Genomic DNA, 18,841 nt, shown 5'->3' with positions numbered 1-18,841 from the left:
GAGGAATAAATATCAAAATCCTTAGATAAGACTTTAGTATACCAACAATACTTTTCCATAGAAGATACCGAAGCTGCACGTATTAAAGGGAAATGCTGCAGTTTTATGCTGCAGCCAGAGAGACAGAGTCTAATTAATACGCAGCAAATGTACAAACTCTGGTGTGTGACGTCTCTGCAGCAGCTGTCGACTCGCTGCATTTCACCTCCTGTGTGGTTCGTTCTTGCGAGTCGTCTGTGTGAGGTTTAAAGGGAAAGTTCAACATTTTAGCAAACTGGCCCATTGCCATAATCCCTATAGTCATAGCAGTAGGTTCGTTACCTTTAATTGTCGGTGCAAGCTATTTTTAGGCCACGCTATGAGATAATAACACAACGTTACCACACAGAGTTGTTGTAGAGGTAAATTCATGCAAAACCACTGATGCACGTTGCCTTCAGGGACAGTTTTTCATCAACAGTCTCTGTATTTCCCTCTACAACAACTCTGTGTGGTAACGTTGTGTTATTATCTCATAGCGTGGTGAATGTGCAGCTCACAACTTGTCCACCAGAGCGTTGTGGAGTTGTTGGATTGTGTATTTGATGAGTTTGATGATGAGGGAAACCAAAGAAATCCCATAATGAGCCTCCGTAGCGTAGCTCTGAGCAGCTCACGGCTCTGCTCCGCCGTTCTAAAAACAGCTTGCACCGACAAGCCAAAATGTTGGTTGTAGCTACTTCAGATGGTTGTGCAGCTCGGTGGGTGTGATGGGTCTCACTCCTCCTGGCCCTGGATCCTCTCCAGCAGGTGCTGCTCCACCCTGTGGTTGATGCGCTGCAGGTCCTTCAGCGCGCCGGGCTCGTCCTCCAGCTCCTCGTGGAGGCAGCGGGCGATCTCCAGCCGCCGGTAATCCTCCGCTCGCACCAGGCGCCGGATCACCTGCAGGGCCCGGTCCTTCAGGCTGAACACTGGAGAAACCAAAACACATCCTTTCTTACTCCAAGCACCACATTGCAGGTTATTCAAGCTTTGGTACTTTCTCATCTGGATTATTGTTCACCTGTCTGGTCAAGTGCAGCTAGTAAAGAACTTTGTAAGCTGCAGTTGGTGCAAAATAGAGCTGCACGTCTTGCCCTTCGGTGCTCACTGAGGAAAAGCATCTAGACAAAATGCATGTGGACCTAGCCTGGCTGAAAGTGGAGGACAGATTAAGACGAAATATTTGTGTCTTAAAACAGCCGACTTGCCTTCACTCAAGAATAACATTTGTTCAAAACAGACATGGTCATGAAACCAGACAGGTGAGAAAGGGTCATGTTATGATTCCTAGACCAAGAACTAATGCTATGAAAAAAACAGTCATGTTCAGAGCCATTTCTGAGTGGAATAAGTTGCCCTTAATTATAACTCAAGCAACAAGTAAAGAACGTTTTAAAAAACAGCTAAAAAGGTTTTTCTTGGGTAAAGGCCTGAAAACTCTGTGACCTGTTTTTGCTGGTTTGGATTTTCTTTTTATGAAATTTTACCTCAGTGTTTTTGCTAACTTGTTTTGTAGACAGGTGTTGTGTGTGTGCTTGTATATGTGGGTATGAGTGTGTGAGCATGTGTAATTCGGAAATTAGTGTTGAAACTGTATTCATGTATGTATTCATGTAAAATATTATTGTTACTTGAATTGTATGTTTTTAACATGGACCCCAGGAAGAGGAGCTGTTGCAGCAGTAACAGCTAATGGGTTTTAGTTTAGTTTATTTAAAGTGTAAAATCACCATGGTGCAACATGGTCTCGGTACACTTTACAAAATTAATTACAATAATAGAAATAGCAAGTCACTTTACACAACAGTTTACAATAAATGATCAGGAGAAAAACAGCTAATGGGGATCCAAATAAACAAATAAACCAAAACACATGTTCACAACTTGGTGAACACAGACCTCATCTAATCTAATCATTATGGTATGGCGGCATGGTTTGGGTCTCTCACTGTCCAGCTCAAATCTAGGATTGTAAAGAATGACTCTCAAACCCTCCAGACTGTCTGACGCACTGTCAGGCTACGTTCACACGGAAACGATGTGAACAGAAAACACAAAAGTGGTGTTGAGTTCTCACTTTTTATTCTGCGTGTAGACAAGTGTTTTTTGGGGGGAAATCTGCGTGCATACGATGACGCAAAAGTTTGTGGAATTCGATGTGATATGCACGCCAGTCGGCTAGGTGGCAGTGTCCCCACTTCAACTGCTCTACTGAATAAACAGCCCGCTCCTACATCACGGCAGCAGCCCATTGGTTGGTGGCCTCCTTATGGTGGAAGCGTAGTGTAGCTCGAGATTTTTACTTCCTCATTGATTTGATTTTATGTTAATGTTTATGTTAAACTTTGTTAAAATGTTTCTGTTGAAGTGTTTTATGAGTAAATATTTCCTCTGTGAGTCACATGAACCGGAAGTTATGAGCTGGGATCAGAGAGAGGAAAATAGACGAGAGATGGCGACAACACGGCCGACTGTTATGTTCTTTAACTTTGTCTAATGTTGGTTTATGAGGTGTACACAGCAAAACAATTATTCTGGTTAAGTTTGTTGAAGAAATAAGTGTGTGAGTCAGATTGATGTCATATGTGGTTATTGAAACATTTTCATTTGTCTCTAGTTTTCACGGTGTTCCATGACTTTGAAGAGAAATTAAACGTGTTTGTGGACGTCAGTACGAAGTGTGGATCTTTCCTGTGGACACAAACAAGGGCACAAAGGAAATCTGAGTGGATTACTGTAAATCAAACTGTGTGTGTTCTCACTGAGATGTGTTTGGTTTTTATTGCCACAATCAACACGGTGTGAAATCACAAGTTACTGAAACATTCACACATATATGTATAATTATTGATGTGTGATCTCCGTCACTGAATTATAATCTAAATGCCTGATAATCCACATTTTATGATATTTTATAGAGCTGCAACAATTAATCGATTAATCAAACAATAATCGATTATTAAATTAATTGTCAACTATTTTGATAATCTAATAATCAGTTTGAGTAGTTTTTTAAGACAAAAAAGTCAAAATTCTCTGATTCCAGCTTCTTAAATGTGAATATTTCTGGTTTCTTTGTTCCTTTGTGACAATAAACTGAGTCTCTCTTTGGTTTGTGGACAAAACAAGACATTTGAGGACGATGTCGTCTGGTGGTTTGAGAAACACTGGTTGATATTTTTCAACATTTTTTAACGTTTTATTGACAAAACAACTAATTGATTAATTGTTTAATTAATCAACAGATTAATCGATAATGAAATTAATTGTTAGTTGCAGCCCTGATATCCTAAGGGGGGGCTGTTGGGGCTGTTTGGGCTGTTTGGGCTGGTGCCACCGTGTTTAAGGTATTTTTGATTCATATTTGAACTTTTGTTTAAAAAGGACTTGGAATTGTTCACAATAAATGTTGGTTATCATTGAAACTTTGTTTGGACACACACACGCACGCACGCACGCACACGTCATCAACCAGCCACAGATCAGCGATGTGACTTTCTTTTATTTGGGTTTTGGAAAGAGAAGAGCACAAAACCTTTTATCTGCTTTTATTTAACGCAGCGTGTTTTAAAAAAGATAGATCAGAATCTACCAGCATGACTAGATAAAACTAATACTACATCTACTTTATTGCTAATATTTAAAGGTATTTGGCTAATCTTACCTGGTAAAGTGATGTTAACAAACGTTGCGTTTCCTCCCTCTGCTGGTTGAGGGAGAAACAGCTCTTTGCTGTTCACCTTCAGCGGGTCGTCGGTCTCTGCATCCCTGAACATCCAGGGGTGACCTGAGAGGAGCCGAGGCAGACCAGACCTTTAAACAGCAGCTTCACTACACAACCAACACCTTTTAAATACAAATTCACACCCAATCAAGACCTGGACGACATGATGTCCATAGGGTCACGTGTTCTGCTGCCTGTCACGTTCATATGGGTCGGCCAAAACCTCACACACAGAACAACGCTTATTCTAACACTTCCCACACGCAAATCTAATATCGGTGCATCTCAATAAATTAGAATATCATGGAAAAGTGAAAATGTAAGAGAAAAACATACAGTATATAAACATAGAGTATAGAATATATATATATAGAGAGAGATTTTTTTATATGAATGCTAGTTTTATAAAGTTGAATGCATAAATTAAATATATAACAGTGGTTTCTCCAACTTTTTTTTTTACATCAAGGACCCTAAATTGACACAAATTAGACCACGGACCCCCATTGGACAAAATTTTGAAGCAAACACCAGATACACAAATATTTGTTACGAGACTGAATAACGTTACTTTTTTTTGTCAATATACTTTCAAATTACTGCCAATGGCGTGAATTTTAGGAAAAAATGTAAAGGTGTTCAGAAATGGCCGTTTGTCCTGTTTGTTGCCTCCTTCTACGAGTTTCCACAAGTTTACCCGAGTAAGAAAAACAAATTTGATTGGTCGTTATCGAGCGGGCGGGATATTTAAAGCTTGGGGCGAGACCGAGCTCCGTGTGTGTGTGTGTGTGTGTGTGTCTCAGACGTTTGATTGACGGATGACAGATCCAATATCAGTGGCTGATGAATCGTGAGCATCATGACGTATAATCCGTACGTCTGCATTATTCAATGCGAAAAAAAACTACCACACTTTCATCCCGGATTTACTTGAAAATAGAATTTTGCACAAAGATTGGGCTGCATCGTCTGATAGATCAGTTATCACACTAATGTTAAGACACATAGTGAGCTCAAATTCAATTTTATTTTCTGTACACCTTTAAAGAAATTTCTGGAAAAAAATTGGGTAATATTTTGAAAAAAAGTTGGGGACCCCCTTGAACCCTCTTTGAGAACCATTGTAATATAATAAATGGCTGTTACATGTTCCACCACCATGAAGAATCATAATAGATATTTTCAACACCATTAGTTTCTGTGTGTGTTGTTAACTTATCTTCTTGTTTGTGTGTGATACTAGAATGAAGGCGACATAAACAGCAACATCTGTGTCAGATATCACATGATCTTCCACATTATTAGTTATTATAGAAGTGATTAAAAAAAAGCTTCTCCTCCTTCTTTACCGACGAACGTGTTCATCCTGCGGCCAGCCCCCGGCTGCAGCTCCGCGTAGGGCGTCGGTTCCCCCCGGTAGTTGATCCACAGCGGCCGCACCACCCGGGGGGTCCGGTTACAGAACACCGCGTGGACCTGGACCTGGTCGTTCAGGGAGCGGACCAGAGGCAGAGACGGGTCCCCCTGCTGAGGCATCGGGACCGGGTTCGAGCTCCGAGAGAGGCTAACTCAACTTACCGTTAGTTAGCAGCGAGCTAACGCTAACACAGACAGCTCCATACAGAAGCCCCTGGGGGAGGAGGGGGGGGGTTGGCGGGTTGGTGAGCTGTCACAGAGTTTCTCCACTTAGTAATTAATTAATTAATTATATCTTTAAAAAATAAAACCAAAGACTTTAAAGTTCTGGAGTGAACCCGCAGCGAGGAACTGGTTCTCCTCTTCCAGCTTCTTCTCAACGAGCTCCTCTGTCTGTTTACATTTTCTCTTCCGGTAAAACAGTGACGCGTCACAGTCTGTTCTGTTCTGTGATTGGCCGAGCGAGGCAGCGAGGCACGACAACGTCACGGCGTCACTGAAGTTACGTTTCATACGTGACTGTTGGAATTTACTTCTCTCTCTTCTTCTTCTTTAGGCTGTTTTACAATCAAAAAGGCACATGTCATAACTTTCTGAGAAAACAGTTTGCAAAGACTGAAGATGAAGATCAAAAACAACAAAATAAGAAAAAATAAATAACAGAATACTACAGACACAATAAGTGGTCAATCAGGATTTTTATTTATTTATAGGCTATAATATCATTTCTTTTCGTCATGAAGCAAATGTTGCAGTGTTTTTCTCAACGGTTTTTTTCTTAACACTGGAATATGTGTCGTTTTTTATTAAAACGACATATATGAAGCAAAATAAATTAAATTGTTGTTCCCAAACTCTGTCCTTTTTGTCCTCCAATTGAATATCAACTTTAATACCCTCATGTTTTAGCATTGGAATACTTTGACCATTGTAAATGATCCAGTACTGGAAGGAGTCTGAGTTACAGAAAGTAGGCTACAACTATTTCGATCAGATTAGTGGCTATGTTGGAAGTAGGCTATTATCAATCAATCTATCAATCTATCAATCAATCAATCAATCAATCAATCAATCAATCAATCAATCTATCTATCTATCTATCTATCTATCTATCTATCTATCTAAGAAAAAAATTCCCAACTTTGTGTTGCCAGGTTGGTGAGATTGAGAATCCTCCTCCGGCATCATGAAACTTCAAACTCTTTTTATGAATGTCCTCCCATACAAAACCATCATGTCTGCACTTTTCAATCTCATTAACGTCTTTAACACAGTTTTTCACCTCTTTTTTTTGTCATAAATCACTTCGTCATTACAGTAATTAGTCCATTAATAAACCGTGACCTGTCTCTCAATTTTAAAACAGGATTTAGCCATCAGCAAAAACTCTTTAAATATTAAAACACCATCAAAGTCACTGTATCTCATTAATAAGATACTGAACATTTTTTATTCTGAAAATCGATCTGCTCCAGAAAAAAGTGGGGAAAGAAAAAGCTATTGATCACAATCTGCAGTCTCTGTTTCCTTGTGAAGAATGAAGCTGCCACCGTCTGCACGCAGCAGTGAATGAATGGATGAATGAATGAATGAATGGATGGAGGCTCCACCCAGCTGCATCATCCTCTTATAAAACCCCGCCACCTCCTCTCTCCTCCTCTCCAGAGATGATCAGCTCCTCGGCGGCTCCACTTCAGCCTCAGGGACGCGACTACTGATAAAGGTAAAGGAATAAAAACTTAAACTTTTCCTCTATCTAGTTATAATGTATAGCTGCAGTTGTCTATGGAGATTCTCATTCATCCAGGTCGTCGTTTCTTTCTTTTCTGGGCAAACTGAATCGTGCAACTGGACTGTATTTGTCTGGGAAGACGTTTCTCCTCTTCTCCACGGGGCTTCATCATCAGTTCTTATACAACAAGTCTCACTAGTTGGACACAGACAGTGGAGAGACCCAGGTGTTTAACCTCTGGTTTCACTGGACCATGGGCCAGTCGCCAGCTGCTAAACGAGTCGTTAGAGGTTGAGTCGTTTATTAGAGCCAAGTGGATCCAGTTGTCCAACTAGTGCGGACTATTTTTTTTTTATTTTTTTTTTATTGAAGAATTATTAGTTGGGATGTAGATTGTGAAATGAGGGATGAGAGGGTTAAAAATAAAAATGGAATAATGTCAACAGGTTCAGTTACATAGTATCATGACAGGCAGGAGAAGACGAAGAATAATTTTATGTTAGGCAAACACAGGTCTATTCAAAAACGTGGAAACAGAGAGAATAGTGCTATGGTCTTTATATTATATTATATTTATATATTATGGCTTTCTTATTTTCAGATTGACTCATTAGGCTGATGTAGCCTATTGTTTGATTTCGTTTTTGAAACGGTGAGTGCAAAGTATTTGATTTGTACATTTGCGGTTGTGAATATGAGCTTTGGCTAAAAATAATATCAAATTGATGATATAATATTGGTTTAATTGGGAAGCCGTGACTGAAAAGAAACCAAACAATACATGTTGATGGTCCAAAGCAAAGTTTGTGTCGAAATGTTGACGGATAAAAGTAGTTATAGTGCGGACTAGTGAGACTTGTTGTATACGAACTGATGATGAAGCTCCTTGGATCAGAGGCAAAACGTCGATTTGTCATCTGTTCTTTTTGGAACTAGAAGACATGTTTACAGTTTTGACAGGCAGATTAAACTTTAAAAAAAAAAAAGATATAATTCTCACTCATGATGAAAAGAAACTTAAGGGAAATGAACTGTTTTTGTTTAATCTTTTTATTTTTACAAGGAAGATATTACATCCATAAAATGCAGATGGTCATCCAAAAAAACAAATTTTTACGAGTTTGAAATAGAAATCAGATATTATATGCAGCTACTACAAAATGTGAAAGACAGAAAATCTATGAAACCCTTGGAATATTATAAATTATTACAAACAACTATATGATTTAATTCAGTAACCTGGCAACCCATTAGAGGGCTGTTGTATCTGCTGCTGTTGTTGTTGTTGTTGTTGTTGTTGTTGTTGATGCCTGTTTAGCAACAACATTTCACTCAGTTTGTTTCTTGTTTCTATGTGTAGCTGCTGTGGAGTGGATCTATCTATCTATCTATCTATCTATCTATCTATCTATCTATCTATCTATCTATCTATCTATCTATCTATCTATCTATCTATCTATCTATCTATCTATCTATCTATCTATCTGTCTATCTATCTATCTATCTATCTATCTATCTATCTATCTATCTATCTATCTGTCTATCTATCTATCTATCTGTCTATCTATCTATCTATCTGTCTATCTATCTATCTATCTGTCTGTCTGTCTATCTATCTATCTATCTATCTATCTATCTATCTATCTATCTATCTATCTATCTATCTATCTATCTATCTATATACCTAACCTATCTATCTATCTATCTATCTATCTATCTATCTATCTATCTATCTATCTATCTATCTATTTATCTATCTATCTATATACCTAACCTATCTATCTATCTATCTATCTATCTATCTATCTATCTATCTATCTATCTATCTATCCATATAATACCAATATGTATTTGCCCAGAAAAGTAGCTACAGTTATAAATCTAATATTTTCTGTCCCTCAGGCTCCATGCCTCTTCCTCCCCCTCCTCCTCTCCATCCCCCTCCTCCTCCTCCTCCTCATCCCCCTCTTCATCCCCCTCTCCCTCCTCCTCCTCCTCCTCCCCCTCTCCATCCCCCTCCTCCTCCTCCTCCTCCTCCCCCTCTCCCTCCTCCTCCTCCTCTCCCTCCTCTCCATCCCCCTCTCCCCCCTCTGAACGCTAGCGGCCCCCTGGACGCGGGGGCCCGGGATGAGGGCCTGGCCCGGGCGGAGATCGCGCTGCTCAGCGTGGTGTTTGTCGCCGCCTCCATCCTGAACGGCGCCGTGCTGCTCGCGCTGTGGCGGCAGCGCAAGCAGCACGTGTCCAGGATGCGCGTGTTCGTGTTCCACCTGTGCCTCGCGGACCTGGTGGTGGCCTTCTTCCAGGTGTGTCCGCAGCTGGTGTGGGAGGTGACGGACCGGTTCGCGGGGCCGGACGCGGTGTGCCGCCTGGTCAAGTACCTGCAGGTATGTGAGTCATTTTACAGAAACATTTACAGTAAAAGCCAGACTGGATGTGTGTTGTCAGGGCCGTTGCTAGGAGTTCTGGGCCCCCTTAAAGAATACTAAAGTGGGCCCCTCCCCCTAACTTTTCCTTTTTTTTTCTTAGACTACGTATGTATTATCGTTTTTTATTTAGCCTTCTTTGTTTTGATGCTAATGCAGCATTACACTGCAAAAACTCAAGTATCTTAGCAAGAATATTTGTCTTATTTCTAGTCAAAATGTCATTTCTAGTCAAAACAAATCTCATTCTACTTAAAATAAGACACATCATGTTAAAAGTAGCTTGTTTTTAGACACTTTATTTTATTTTTTTTTACTTCTTTCAAGCAGATTTTCACTTAGAATAGAGTACTAGTACTACTTAGAGTAGAAAAAATCTGATAGTGGAGCAAGTTTTTCTTCCTTATTACAAGCACAAAAAACTTACTTTCACTGGCAGATTTTTCTATTTATTGTGAATTTAAAGGCTAGCGAGGCAGCTTTTTTTTGACAGTATTAGGCAAAAACTTACACACTAACCTTGGGGATAATGTAAATGAAGTGATGTGAAAAAAGATCAGACGTCTGCGTCTCCCTAGGCTCTGTTTTCAGCCTGCAAAGAATCTACCCGTGACGGTTGATTTTGACCAATCACAGAGCAGCAGCCCTTATTCGTATTATTTGGACGTTTTAAAACGTAAGAAAGAGACGTTTTTTCTCTACTCGCTGCTCCGGCTGAGGAGATGAGAACCGTGTGGACTCAACTCAAAGCTTTTTTCTAGATTTCTGCCTCCCTTTCCTTTAAGTGAAAATGATCTAAAAACAAGTTAATTTTCAGGTAATGAGTCTTATTTTAAGTGGAAAGAGATTAGTTTTGACTAGAAATGAGACATTTGGACAAGAAATAAGACAAATATTCTTGGAAAGATGTTGAGTTTTTACAGTGTACTATGAGTATTAGTCAGGGTCTTACGCAGAATAATTCAGTCATACAAAGATTAGACTACTGGGGTTTTTATGGGCCCCACTGGGCGCTGGGCCCCTAGAGTTATCACCACCTTTCTCCCCTAGACAACGGCCCTGCTTGTTGTAGACCAGCGGTTCTCCACTAGTTTCACTCTGGGCTCCACATGTTCCCATGGTCATTCAGTCTCGACCCACTTTTATAGAATTCAAACCAAGAATTTTTTTTTAAAGCCTTTAAAAACTCATTTAGCTCTTTATTGAGCAAAGTGCATTTCAGAGCACATGAATGAAACTGAGGAGTTACCATGACAACTGCATGTACGGAAGTGAATAAAATAATATCAAACTGCACAAAATGGAGACCAACAAAATGATATATTTGACTTCTAATGCATCTCTGCATTCAGAGCATGTTCACTAAAGTGAATAAATATCAAACTGCACAAAATAAAGACCCACAAAACAAAACCAGATTCACTGCATCAGGCCACATTAATAAGAAACTGAGATCTTTGCATTCAGAGCAAATGGAGCAAATAATCAGAAAGTGAGGAGGAGCATTACAACTGCATGTGTTCACGTGTCTCGTGCCTTTCAAAATAAGTTATTTTTCAAAATAAAAGACATGTCCAACATCAGATGTGCATTAAATATTATTTACTTTTTTGACCAGCTGTCCGCGACCCATCCAGAACGGGTCTAGACCCACTTCTGGGTCCCGACCCACCAGTTGAGAACCACTGATGTAGATATCTGTAATTCAGTTTTGCCGAGTCAAAAAGAACATTTCAGATATCTGCAACTACATTCTTCCTATCCACAATTGTCATTTCAGATCCACAACTACGTTCTTCCTAGGACAAATGACGTCACTTCCAGTTTAAGATATCTACAATTTGATTCTGACTAGTCATAATTCCAGTTCAAGATATCTTTAATTCACCTCAATTAAAGATATCTAGCTACATGTCCCTTTTCGGATATCTGTAATTAAGTTTTGACTAGGCGAAATGACGTTGTAGATATCTCAAACTGGAATTCGTACTAGTCTTAATTCAGTTACAGATATCCATAATTCACAAAGCAGATGTGCAGGTATGGCAACAAGCCATTTTAACATTTAAAAGCCAGACTGGATATGTGTTGTAGATATCTGTAATTCAGTTTTGCAGAGTCAAAAAGAACATTTCAGATATCTGCAACTACATTCTTCCTTAGGACAAATGACGTCACTTTTGCCGTTCATGTGTATGGGGTTTGTCATTACAGATATTTACAATTCAGTTGCAGATATCCACTATGTGAATTACAGATGTCTGTAACTGAATTACCACTAGTAGCTTATACTAGTTCCAGTTTGAGATATCTACAGTTTGATTCTGACTAGTCATAATTCCAGTTCTAGATATCTTTAATTCACCTCAGTTAAAGATATCTACATGTCCCTGTTCAGATATCTGTAATTAAGTTTTGACTAGTCAGAATCAAGTTGTAGATATCTGTAACTGGAATTAGTATAAGCTACTAGTCGTAATTCAGTTCCAGATATCTGTAATTCACATAGTGGATATCTGCAACTGAACTGTAGATATCTGTAATGACAAACCCCATACACATGAATGGTTACAGTGAAGGAAGAACGTAGTTGTGGATCTGAAATGTTCTTTTTGACAAGAGGCAAAACTGAATTACAGATATCTTGAATAAAAAATCCAACTATTCAAAATGTAGTTATGACCAGTCAGAAAGACGTTGTTGATATCTACAATGTTAATTCCGGATAGTCAAACTTAGCTTTTAAATGTTAAATCTGCTTGCCGTGTTATTTCAGGTGCTGGGCATGTTCTCGTCCACCTACATGGTGGTGGTGATGACGCTGGACCGGCACCAGGCCGTCTGCAACCCCATGGTCAAGTTCCAGCGCGCGCGCTCCCGGCTGAACGTGCCGGTGTGCGCGGCGTGGGGCGCCAGCCTGCTGGGCAGCCTCCCGCAGGTCTTCATCTTCTCACAGGTATTTGTTATGTTTTTGTACTTTATCTTATACCTGATCTCAATTTTGCACTGCCCTCCTTGCACTTTCCTCCTCAACTGACCTCTGGCTAAGCCCCGCCCCCTTTTTGGAGACAGAAAGAATCAATATCATCTCAAAGTCACTAAAACTTAAAGCAGAAGTAAGTGATATTTTTGTGTTAATCTAAGTCTTAAATAGTTGTATCTTCCGACAGCAATCACTTCTATAGAGTGTTTGGTCTGAAACACGGGTCTGTCAGTCACTCTGCTCTGCTCTGAGCCCAGGAGAAAACTTTCCTTGTATCTAGAGCACTGGAAAAGAGAGCAACGACACCACCATTGACTCCCGTGGTAAGGGTTTAGGGGTTTAAGGGTTTAGGGTTTAAGGGTTTAAGGGTTTAGGGTTTAAGGGTTTAAGGGTTTAGGGTTTAAGGGTTTAAGGGTTTAGGGTTTAAGGGTTTAGGGTTTAAGGGTTTAAGAGTTTAAGGGTTTAAGGGTTTAAGGGTTTAGGGTTTAAGGGTTTAAGGGTTTAAGAGTTTAAGGGTTTAAGGGTTTAAGGGTTTAGGGGTTTAAGGGTTTAAGGGTTTAGGGTTTAAGGGTTTAAGAGTTTAAGGGTTTAAGGGTTTAAGGGTTTTGCCCCCTAGTGGCAGGATATGGGTATTGCAACAGCGCCCAGAAAACCCATTCACTCCAATGTATGTGTGTTGCCCACTTGCTGCTAAATTGATGAAAACGGCCGTGTTTTTGTTTTCAGGTGTCTCGGTCATATCAAACTATACTTAGAATTTGTTTATTACAAAATGTAGATTGAAACATTAAGGGCCCGTGTCCACCAGACGTGTTTTCAGCTCTGGGCGTCTATTTTACATTCAAACCCTGTTGAGTCGGCGCTCACAGCGCTCAGCGCCCTCGGCGGTAAAACGCCCTCGGCGCTCCGCTTGCTTCTTTTTGTCGCGGCGCTCAGAGCGCTTCGAGTTGAAATCTGTTCAACTTTTAGAACAGCGCTGCGCTCGTCAATGTCACTTTTCCCTGCACTGACCAATCAGAATCAAGAAGGGGCGGGACATACGTTACCACAGCAACACAGCGGAGACGTGGCTCGGTTTATATCATGAAGGTAGGCCGACCTCAGGGTCCATGTCAAAAGCTGCTGCTGATGCTGTTGTGTATTTCTGACTCGTTGTAGTGTTTACATTAAACAAGGCCGGAACACGGAAGTGTCAGAGGACTCGTTTTGTAACCTAGCAACAGCTGCATCGTTTTGTAACCTAGCAACAGCTGCACTCTGACGAGGGAGAGAGAGCGCTAAGCGCTGGGAAAGCAGCGCTGAGAGGCTGTCAGCGCTGAAAACGCGTCTGGTGGACACGGCCCCTAATGTAGACAACTTTTTTTTTTGTTTGTTTGTTTTTACTCTCCTATGTGTTAATGTTTCTCTGTAAAGGATCCTCAATGATGCTATTAACGTGGTGATCTATAAATGTCCTTAAATTATTGAAAACACCACACTTTTTTTTCAGTTCTTGGGCACTTTTACAAAACCCATATTCCTCCACCAGGAGGCGCTGCCATTGGACCAACGCGTGGTCGTTACTCTCTTTTCCAGTGCTCTAGTTGTATCCTACAACCTTTATCCAATGAGGAGAGAGAACGGCATAAAGGGGCAGTCCTCTCTGTGTGTGCAGCCAAGGGATGCACGTAAATGTGGTGACGTAGGGACGAGGGCGGGGACTGCTAACTCCATCTGCTGACAGGAAGTTAGACAAAACCACCGGATTGCTTACTCCTGCTTTAAAATGTAAAGAAAAAAACATATGAAAACGAATGAAAACTGACCAACTGCAATGCATTTCAATGGACGTGGAAGCAGAGAATGTCCCAGTGTATGGGCGAGCTATGAGCACTGTGATTGGCTCATCGCGTTTGGGGGCGTGGCTTAGCCAGAGGTCAAACTGTATGTATGCTTGTGTATGTGATTGTGGTTAGAGCACTGGAAAAGAGAGTAACGACAGCATCGGTCCAATGGCAGCGCAATATGGGTTTTGCAAAAGAACTGACATCTCTGCATTGTTGGTGAATGAGCAGTGTGGTGTTTTCAATAATTTAAGGACATTTATAGATCACCCACGTTAATAGCATCATTGAGGATCCTTTACAGATAAACATTAACACATAGGCCAGTAAAAAAAACAGTTTTCTACATGAATGTTTCAATCTACATTTTGTAATAAACTAATTATAAGTATAATCTGATATGACCAAGACACCTAAAAACAAAAACACGGCCGTTTTCATCAATTTACCAGCCAGTGGGCAACACACATACATTGGAGTGAATGGGTTTTCTGGGCGCTTTTGCAATACCCATATCCTGCCACTAGGGGCGCAAAACCCTTAAACCCTTAAACCCTTAAACCCTAAACCCTTAAACCCTTAAACCCTAAACCCTTAAACCCTTAAACCCTGAACCCTTAAACCCTTAAACCCTTAAACCCTTACCACGGGAGTCAGTGGTGGTGTCCTTACTCTCTTTTCCAGTGCTCTAGTTGATACCTAGTGTCAGAGTTACATGTACCCCATGAACACCGTTTGACCATTTAAAACTTAAAATGTCAAGAAAAAACATATGAAAACCAATGAAAACTGACTAACTGCAATGCATTTCAATGGACGTGGAAGCAGAGAATGTCCCAGTGTATGGGCTAGCTATGTGCACTGTGATTGGCTCATCGCATTTGGGGGCGTGGCTTAGCTGTAGGTCAATTGTATGTATTAGGGATGTCACAATTACTTGTTTTCACAATTAATCGTGGTATTAAACGCCACAATTAATTGATCGTAAAGATTCCTATTATTATTATGTCAGAACCATATCGGCAGATGTGAACCAGAATAAAGGTAAATGCACAGATACTGGTCCATTTACCTAACGTAACATTGAATTGGTAGGAATTTAAATGTTAGCGTGTCATTTGTATTTTTAAAAAACAACAAAATAAAACAAAATTTTTTTTAAATAAACGTAAATTTGGTCTAGATGACAATTTATGACCTGCATATTTCAAACACTTCCCCTGGGGAATTAATAATTGGTCATATATTAATAGATACTTGAAATATTTTGTGTAAACAATGAGTAAAGTAATTATATTTTGACTATATTTGATTTGACACATTCATAGTGTTGTGAAATTAATTAATGCATAATAATCGTGATAATCGTAATACCGTGATCATTTCTCTGACAATAATCATACCAAGAGAATCTCTAATGGTGACGTCCCTAGTGTGTCTGCTTGTGTATGTGGTTGTGGTGTTGAGCTGTAGAAACAGAACTGCCCTGTGGGGTAAATAAAGTCGTCTGTAGAAACAGAACTGCCCTGTGGGGTAAATAAATATAATATAATATATATAATAAAGTCATGTGACCTCAGGTGGAGGTGGCGCCCGGCGTGCACGACTGCTGGGCGAGCTTCGTGCAGCCGTGGGGGCTGCAGACCTACGTGTCCTGGACCACGCTGGTCATCTTCGTGCTGCCCGTCACCACCGTGGTCGTGTGCCAGGTGCGTATCTGCCGCGCCGTCCGGACCAACCTGCAGCAGCGCGGCCAGCGGGGGGGGGCCGGGGGGCCGCTGCCCTCCAGGGCCAGCGGGGGGGCCGGCATGTCCAAGGCCCGGGTCAAGACGCTGAAGATGACGGTGGTGATCGTCCTGGCCTACATCGTGTGCTGGGCGCCGTTCTTCACCGTGCAGCTCTGGTCCGCCTGGGACTCGCACGCGCCCAAAGAAAGTGAGTTAAAAGGATAGTTCACCCAAAATTCAAATTCCCTAACTCATGATCTCCTCCCCCTCATGTGGACTAAGGGCTGGGAGAAGTTTCAGAGTCCTCCGTGGCTTCTCTGAGTTACAGGGGGTCTCGACGTAGCAGTGCATGTCCATATGACGGTTGCAAATGGATACCAACTGTCTTCGTAACAAAAAGACACACCAAAAAACATCCAGATACCTCCATGCTGCTCGTATGTAATGTCCCTCTTGTCTTGAAGCCCCGACATGCGAAATTGTTCAGAAAAAAATTAAATAAGTCTATATTTTAAGCTTGTTTTGTAGCAGAAGCTTCTTGAAGCTCCTCTTCCTGGTTCGTCAAATTTGGACGAACTGGGAAGAGGATTGAGTGAAATTTCAATTTTGAGTGAACTATTCCTTTAAGTCTAAGTTTCTGACTTGGGTCATTTACTGGGTGTTTAATCTGCTTTCCTGTTTAACTACATTCACTAATTAGGCTGTGAATACAACATATGGTCTCCACATGGACAAGCGAGTCCAGGTGCAGAACAGGAAGAGAAAGAGGAAAAGATGTTTGCACGCCGGTGAATGTTTTACGTAAATGAAAGGTCAACGTGTCGACCTTCTTACCTTCCAGTTAATAAAATGTTTGAGCATTTATTTAATTTCATTTAATTAATTACGCACAAACCCCATGACATGTTACCAGATGTAATGTTGCTTTATTTGAACGTCTTTGACTTGATTTATTTGATTCTTGCTGGAGTGGTACCACTCACTGAAAAGTGCAGAAATTTACATTAAAGAAAAGGAAAAAATGACAATAAATATTTAAAATGCAGAAACAATAGTTTAAAAACTTTAAGAATGAAGAAGAAAGCATTTCAGGTAGTAGTAGGGATAGTATCATGGTGGGGTTGATCTCCAAATAGCACCTAAGTACTTTAATTGCAGTAGAAGACTCTCTGCACTCCTCCCGTTAGCAACGCCAGCCCATAATAGCCCTGCCCAGAGATTTACAACATACAGTGTTGTGAACAGACCCAAAGAAACGGCCTATTTTCACGGCCTAAAAGAGGTTTTACCTGAAAAAAAATACACAGTTCCATTGTTCACTATAATATAATTTTTTCCAGCCCTTCAAAGTTCAGGAAAAACACAGTTTTTATTTGGACCTAACCAACTCACGTATCCCTCCGCCCAGGGTTAGCGCCCGCCGATCAGCAGTTGGTTAGGTCCAAATAAAAACTGTGTTTTTCCTGCACTTTGAAGGGCTGGAAAAAATTATATTATAGTGAACAATGGAACTGTGTATTTTTTTTCAGGTAAAACCTCTTTTAGGCCGTGAAAATAGGCCGTTTCTTTGGTCTGTTCACAACAATGTATGTTGTAAATCTCTGGGCAGGGCTATTATGGGCTGGCGTTGCTAACGGGAGGAGTGCAGAGAGTCTTCTACTGCAATTAAAGTACTTAGGGGCTATTTGGAGATCATACAACCACACTTTAAAAAAATGCTACTATCCCTTTAAAGATTTCATGACAGCAGAATAAGTTTAAAAGCAGCTGAGTCAGGTTGTTTTAAGTCTGATTGTGACTCCTCTTCCTCTTCCTGCAGCGGCCACCTTCACCATCCTGATGCTGCTGGCCAGCCTCAACAGCTGCGCCAACCCCTGCATCTACCTGCTGTTCAGCGGCCAGGTGCCCAAGCGGCTGCTGGCGCTGCTGCGGCCGCGTCCGCCCGGCGGGAAGGAGTCGCTGCACGAGGACGCCACGCTGGTCAGCACCGTGTACCTGAGCTTCAAGAACGTCTCCGAGGCCAAATGAAGGAAACTGAACCTGAACGCGACGCCTCCGGGGCTCTGACTGTGGCTCGTCCTCACGGAGCGGAGACAGACTGAGCTCCAGATGCTGCTGGATGTCGACCGACCGGCGACTAAAACAAACGGTTGTTGAGTGGCAGGGCCGGCCCTAGGATGTTGGTGGCCCCCTAAACAAGGTTTTTGTTTGTGGCCCTGCACTCTAAGCACAAACACCAAATCACTGGTTAAAACTGAATACAGACGTGTTTATCCCTCTGAGGTTTGAGGCCATTTTCTCAACTTTTACATATTTTCTTACATTGATCTTTTTAAGATACTTGCAGATGTAACAATACTCAAGTGTTTTATGTCTAAATATTAGAACCTCCGCTGTAAGCACACTGAGGCCAGTTTGTCCTAGAACACTGGAGAAAGAAATAATTTAGGACAAATGCTGGAAATTTGAGGTCTGCTTTTTGAAAAATGTCCAATCCCTTGTGAAAACACTCCTTCAGTCATGAGAATGAACTGTTTTGGTGCTTGAAATAGGATATGAATACAGTAATAGATACGTGTAGAAAACAAGTCTAAAATGACATTTTGTCAGATTGCTTTTTGAGCACAAATGTTGTCATTCTGCCGTTCTATTTTCACCAGATGTCTCAAATGTGAGATAAAAGAAGCTGAATATTGACTTCACATTACATATAAAGCTCATAGCTGCACGTGCAGACCTCAGGATGTTTAAATGACTTGATGAACCCCGGTACCTTTCTGATCATGTGGCCCCCCACCTAACGGCTGTGGCCCTAAACAACCACATAGAGGGTTTATGCCAGGGGCCGGCCCTGCTGAGTTGGACTATTATGGGAAAGAAAAGAGTGACTTTTGGTTTGGTTCTTGTTGTTGAGACTGAGACAGAAACAACAGGAGCCGAGAGAGGAGCGACTTCCTCCCAGCGACTGAACTTCAGATGAACATTCACATTT

The 18,841-nt window shown here is 41.1% G+C and overlaps 2 protein-coding genes across 2 annotated transcripts; one reads left to right on the top strand and one right to left on the bottom strand.

Moving 5' to 3' along the window:
* Window positions 1-738: 738 nt before the first annotated feature.
* Window positions 739-5,363, bottom strand: LOC146986841 (von Hippel-Lindau disease tumor suppressor-like). The gene is made up of 3 exons (XM_085777978.1): window positions 5,095-5,363; window positions 3,686-3,808; window positions 739-950 (listed from the first exon to the last, which is right to left on the bottom strand). Exons 1-3 carry the CDS (start codon window positions 5,279-5,281, stop codon window positions 757-759), a joined length of 504 nt encoding a protein of 167 aa, XP_085634104.1. The 5' UTR covers window positions 5,282-5,363; the 3' UTR covers window positions 739-756.
* A 3,617-nt stretch (window positions 5,364-8,980) lies between these two features.
* LOC146986840 (vasopressin V2 receptor-like) lies at window positions 8,981-17,877 on the top strand (the record flags this gene model as incomplete). Its single annotated transcript, XM_085777977.1, has 4 exons — window positions 8,981-9,277; window positions 12,093-12,272; window positions 15,703-16,057; window positions 17,669-17,877. Coding segments are annotated over 4 exons (1,041 nt in total), but the record flags the coding sequence as incomplete, so codon positions are not given.
* Window positions 17,878-18,841: the final 964 nt, after the last annotated feature.

This window comes from Trachurus japonicus, chromosome 5 (assembly GCF_045865225.1).
Source record: "Trachurus japonicus isolate A0001 chromosome 5, Traja_1.0".
Classification (NCBI taxonomy): Eukaryota; Metazoa; Chordata; class Actinopteri; order Carangiformes; family Carangidae; genus Trachurus; species Trachurus japonicus.
This window is presented reverse-complemented; position numbering and strand designations above follow the sequence as displayed.

Excerpts from the sequence above, each read along its gene's own strand:
- LOC146986841 (XM_085777978.1), bottom strand. The coding sequence starts at position 5,281 with ATGCCTCAGCAGGGGGACCCGTCTCTGCCTCTGGTCCGCTCCCTGAAC. Across the intron at positions 3,809-5,094 it reads CAGGATGAACACGTTCGTCG|GTCACCCCTGGATGTTCAGG; the intron begins GTAAAGAAGGAG and ends GGCTCCTCTCAG. Across the intron at positions 951-3,685 it reads TGTTAACATCACTTTACCAG|TGTTCAGCCTGAAGGACCGG; the intron begins GTAAGATTAGCC and ends TGGTTTCTCCAG.